Source organism: Bemisia tabaci, chromosome 8 (genome assembly GCF_918797505.1).
Source record: "Bemisia tabaci chromosome 8, PGI_BMITA_v3".
NCBI lineage: Eukaryota > Metazoa > Arthropoda > Insecta > Hemiptera > Aleyrodidae > Bemisia > Bemisia tabaci.
The window spans coordinates 1,283,843-1,289,536 of record NC_092800.1 but is presented as its reverse complement, the minus strand read 5'-3'; the positions used below and the strand labels follow the sequence as shown (position 1 = coordinate 1,289,536).

The following is a 5,694-nucleotide window of genomic DNA, read 5'->3' as shown; positions in this document are numbered from 1 at the left end:
GAAGAAGAAAAAATTGACCGGGGGATTAGCCAATCAATGCAATCGCGGGAAAATTTAAGGTGCAAATTTGGCGCGAAAATTTGACTAATGGCGGGAGCTGATTTTTTCTCCTGATACTTATTGGCTAAGAAAGTTAGCGGGAGGGAAGACAAAGGAGCCGAGTAAAAATTAAAGGTTTTGTAATTGATTAAGAGTAGATGAGGTATAATTAATTTACATAATTAATAATTAAGTATTAAAAATTTATATAATTAATTTATTTGTATTTTAATTAGGTTATTTACAAGCGAATTTTGTCGTTCCCCGAGATGGAGAGAAGGCGCCGAGGACTTATTCGTCGTTTTCCTCGGGGTCTGATTCGTCCGTTTCCATTGGTAGAGGGTAAAGTTTGACTACTGGTCTAGTGAGATCGCCCGTGCTAGTGCGAACGCGGACGACTCGTACTTGGCCGTCGGTGCCTGGGTGAAGCTGAACTACACGTCCCATTTTCCAATGTAGAGGTACGGTTGAGTGATCATGGATGAGGACGAGATCATCTATTTTGAGATTTCGTGTTTTGCTAAACCACTTATGTCGCACTTGTAAGGTGTGCAGGTACTCGTTACCCCATCTTTTCCAGAATGATTGGGTAATCGCTTGTACGCGTCTCCATCGTTTAGCGGGGAATTTTTTACTTGGTAATTCGCTATAGTCAGGCTCCAGGGGGCTGACCAGCGCTCGGCCGATCAAAAAATGAGCGGGAGTCAATGGAGCCAAATCATTTGGGTCACTTGATAGCGGAGCTAGAGGCCTGGAATTTAGCATTGCTTCAATTTTCACTGTGATTGTTCGGAACTCTTCAAGTGTCAGTGAATGCCCTTCGGTGACTTTTTTCAGATGGTTTTTTGTGCTTTTGACGGCAGCCTCGGAAATGCCATTATGATGCGGGGCGGCCGGGGAGGTGGGGTGAAATTTTATGTGACGCTCTTGGATAATTTTCTCTAGTTCAGGGCAAGTTTTTAGATCAATCCGAAGTTGTTTGGTGATTTTTCGGAGATCACTACCGCCACCCATGAGATTGCTCCCACAATCAGAGTAGAGGTGCGCGGGGTTACCTCTGCGACAAGCAAGTTTCGTTAGAGCGACAATAAAAGAGTCAGTCGTTAAGTCTTCAGTGACTTCTAGGTGCACTGCTTTTGTTGAGAGACATACAAAAATGCAAATATATGCCTTTACAGTGCGCGCACTTCGTAGTGTGTGGACGCGAACGTTAAAATATCCAGCAAAATCGCATCCCGTATGAATGAAGGCGGGATTCGGGTTTACTCGTGCAGGCGGTAAATTTCCCATTTGAGGCTGAATTTGTCTAGGCTGTGCTCGGAAGCACGGTATGCAGGAGTAAATTACTGAGCGTATTACTCTGCGGCTGCTCAAGATCCAAAATTTTTGGCTAAGTGTGGACTGCAATAATTGCGGCCCGGCGTGAAGGTAGGCAACATGGTAATGCTTCACCAACACTTGAACAAGCGGGTGATTTTTAGGTAAGATCCATGGGTATTTTCGGCCGAAAGTGAGCGACGAGTGATTTAGACGACCTCCTGCCCGAATCATGTCTTTTTCGTCTAAAAATGGATTCAGGCGTTTCAATTGGTTTGAAGCCGGGCGGCCTCTTTTTAATAATCTAATGTCATCTGAGAAGGCTCTTTTTTGTATTAACCATATTAGGCGCCGTTCGGCCTCCAAAAATTCTTCGACAGTGAGGGCACCGGTTTTTCTCTGAGCTGGGTGACGTGAATTATGCACAAATCGAATCAATATGGCAACGACGCGTTGCATTTTACTCCAGCTAGAGAATCGGCTCAAAAATTCAAATTCCTCGTTTTGTTCCTCATCTTGCAGTGCGACAAGGGCCCGAGTTTCTGGTAATTTTTCTGAGCCTGGCTGAAAACGTGGTTTCGGCCATTCAGATTGAGGATTTCGGAGGAAGCTTGGACCTTCCCACCATAATTTGTTTTTCAGGAGAGCGGACGCGGAGCATCCGCGGGATCCAACGTCACTGGGGTTATCAGCCGATTTTATATAGCGCCATTGCACTGATGGAAAATTTTCTTGAATATGTGCCACGCGATTTGCAACAAATGTTTTTAGTTTGTGCGGTGGTGTCTGAATCCATTGTAACGTGATACTTGAGTCAGACCACCCGAAAGTTTCGGTTATTGTGTAAATTTTACCAAGTACTGGTGAGATAAATTCGAGAAGGGAAGTTAACAAAAATGCGGCGCATAATTCTAAGCGTGGTAGAGATACGACTTTAAGAGGAGCAACCTTAGTTTTTGAGGCAACTAACGATGTTGAATATTTTCCATCGGGCAACTGGAAACGCATATATGCCACGGCATTGTATCCTAAAATTGAAGCGTCTGCGAATCCGTGAATTTGAATTTCCGAATTTGGCGGGCAACTTTGACGAGGGATTTTTACGTCCTCTAAGGATTTGAGATCTGATAAAAAATTATCCCAAGTTTGAGCAAGATTGGTTGGGAGAGGGTCATCCCAGTCACACTTAATTAGCCATAGATGCTGAGTGAGACTTTTGGCGGGAAAAACAGCTGGACCTACCCACCCCAACGGGTCAAAAATTGTTGCGTAGGTGGAGAGAATCCCTCGCTTAGTGCGCGGGCGGTTCAGACTTATGATTTTATACGTAAAAATATCTTCTGACGGTAACCACTGTAGTCCTAGGACGGAAAATGTGGCACTTTCATCACTTCTCCATGAGGAGGGAATTTCTAGTTGCTCGGGAGGCACACCTGCCAGTAATTGCGGTGAATTGCTGAACCATTTTCTGAGCTGAAAACCTCCAAGCTCAAAAAGGCTGATGAGCTCTCTGCGCAACTCGAGGGCATCTTCTATTGTTTCGTCTCCTGTGGCAGCGTCATCTGCATAAATTTCTTCCATTATAACCTTATAAGCGCGAGGAAACTCTTCGCGATGTAGGATGGCGAGCTCCTGGATGGTTCGAATTGCCAGAAATGCCGATGATGAAACTCCGAAAATCACAGTGGTGTACTGATAAATTCGGATAGGGTCATTAGGATGAAATCGCCACAGCATCAGGTGAAAGGGCTGATCGTCCTCATGTAAGAGAATCTGTAAGTACATTTGACGTATGTCACAAGAGAAAACAATGTTATGTCGCCTAAAAGAAATCAATACTTCTCGTATGTCCTTTAAAATTTTGGGACCTACGTGTAAGAGGTCATTAAGTGAGAAACCAGAGGAGGTTTTGGCACTTGCATCGTTTACTATTCGGAGCTTCGTAGTACTCGAAGTTTCCTTGATTACCCCGTGATGAGGGAGTACGTAATGCATTTTGTCTAGAACGTCAGGGGCGGCCAACTTGAGCTGACCCGCGTCGATGTGACCTTGAATGGCCTTAGAGTATTGCTCGCGAAGGTCAGGTTTTATTTGAAATTTTCTTTCTAAGGATTTGAAACGCAATTGAGCCTGACTCATTGAGTTGCCCAATTTCTCAGGGCTATCCGAAAATGGTAGGCGAACCATAAAACGGCCTGAGGGCATCCGGACGGTAGTTTCCTTGTAGAAGGTTTCGGCAGGATTTTCCGGAGGGGGAGGAGGAACGAAGGGCGGAGGCTCCTCTAGCTCCCAGTTTTTAGGGATCGCAACCTGAAAATTTTCTTGTTCATCAATTGAATTTTGAGTAGAGTATTCATCTTCAGTCGCCAGTAAAACAGTAGGAGTGGCGTCGGCGGTAGGTGCGATGCCCATTACGGCGTACCCTAGTTTGGTTTTCAGAGCCGTTGGAAAACCGGGTCCGAGAGAAATGGTTTCGCCACACAAGAGTTCTGGCAAAATATCAAGGCCTATTAAAATTTCGACAGGTGCATTCACCTTGTCAAAATCAGGATCCGCCAAAGGGTAGCTAGTGAGGCGGTGCCGAACTTCCGGTGAAATTGGCGTAGAAGGAGTTGGGTTGGAAATTTTATCTATGACCGTGACCGAGTGATCGCGGATCAACATTTTTCCATTACATTTCAAATTGATTCGTGTTATTCCGCGAATAGGAACGGGGTAGCCAGAAATCCCGTTCACAGGGTTAAGATTTGGATTTATGTTGCAACCAAGTGCGCGAGCGCATTTGGTCACAATTATCGTAGTTTGAGAGCCTAAATCAAGAATGCCCCTTAGAATGGCGGCTTTCTTCGGTGAGGAGACTTCAACCTGTACGGTGGCCAATAAGATTATCGTATCAGGTTGGGAGGTCGCGCCGACCATTGAGACCGCAGGTTGCGGTTTCTCAGGAGTCGGGGTAGGTTTATGGGGGTGTAACCATGTGTTATGGGGTTCATCACAAGCAATGCACCGGTAGTCTCTACGACATTTCTCCGTGTCGTGAAAACCGCTGAGGCAGCGCTCACACAGTTTACGATTTTTAGCTAATTCGATGCGCTGAGAAGCATTCATATCACGGAATTTAGGACATTGAAAAATTTTGTGAGGTTCTGTGCACAGCACGCAAGAGGGGGGAGTGCGTTGGTTTCGTCCAGAAGGGTTCTCAGACTTATCGTCCTTTGTGGTGGTGACTAGAGCCTTGGTTGAATTTTTATTCGACGAATTATTCGGAGTATTTTTATTTGAATTTGTTTGCGCATCTTTATTCTCCTTTCTGGATGTTACCAGATCATCAGCGTATGCGGCCTCTTTCTCCAGGAAGGAAATAATTTCCTCCAATTTTGGATATTCCTTGTTGCTGCCTCGGTGGTCCTCTAATCGTCGCCACAGCTTTGGTGATATTTTTCGGGAAAGAATTGTGACAAGCACACCGTCGAAAGTGGCTGTAGCGTGACCCAAGGCATTAAGAGCCTGAGTATGCTCTCGTACTTTGGCGAGCAAAGAATGTACTTGCTTATTTTCTTTAATTTCCGGGAGATCTAGCAACCCTGCAAAATGAAAGAAAATATGCCTCCTGGTGGACTGGTACCTTTTGCAAAGGAGATTCCAAGCTACCTCGTAATTTTCGGTGGTTATATCAAGGCTCTTAATTAGATCGAGGGCTTCACCGCGCAAGCTACCTAAAAGGTATTGAAATTTTTCAACTTCTGTTAGATGAGGAGAATTGTGCACAGATGCCAGGAATAAATTGTAATATGTTCGCCAATTTTCAATTTGACCTGAAAAGTGGGTTAACTCTAATTTTGGTAAGCGAATTTTTGGGTTAAAACCGCTGAAGGCGGTGTTTAACATTGTTTGATTGATCATCGTCTGAAAACCAGAGGCATCTTGTTGTTTAGACGTATCGTTCTTCTTTGATCGTTTGAGATATTCAGTTTGAGCTTCCCGCGTAAGCCGCTCAAATTCGATTTGAAGTCTATCTGCTTCTAAAGGTGAATCAGGGTGAGCGACCGAAAACTCGATTGCTTCATCCATTAGCATTTCGAAACGCTCGCAATACTTTTCCAGCCTTTTGAATGAAGGAGAGAAGGCTTCTATGTCATCCTCGTCCGGCACCTGTCGGAAAGCATCGCGTGTGTTCCGGGCGAGTTTGCAGAGGTTTGCCAATTTGGCAACGATGGATACCCCTTGCAAATCCACTGCATTTGTATTGTTGTTGCGGTGCTCATCATCATGTTGGTCATTGTTATCATGATTATCGTGGTTCAGATGAGCCTCATTATTTTCGTCGTCGGAAGACAT

The 5,694-nt window shown here is 44.8% G+C and overlaps 1 protein-coding gene across 1 annotated transcript; it reads right to left on the bottom strand.

Moving 5' to 3' along the window:
• Nucleotides 1-330: 330 nt before the first annotated feature.
• LOC109040338 (uncharacterized) lies at nt 331-5,694 on the bottom strand. Its single transcript, XM_072303534.1, has 2 exons — nt 2,790-5,694; nt 331-1,169 (listed from the first exon to the last, which is right to left on the bottom strand). Exons 1-2 carry the CDS (start codon nt 5,692-5,694, stop codon nt 331-333), a joined length of 3,744 nt encoding a protein of 1,247 aa, XP_072159635.1.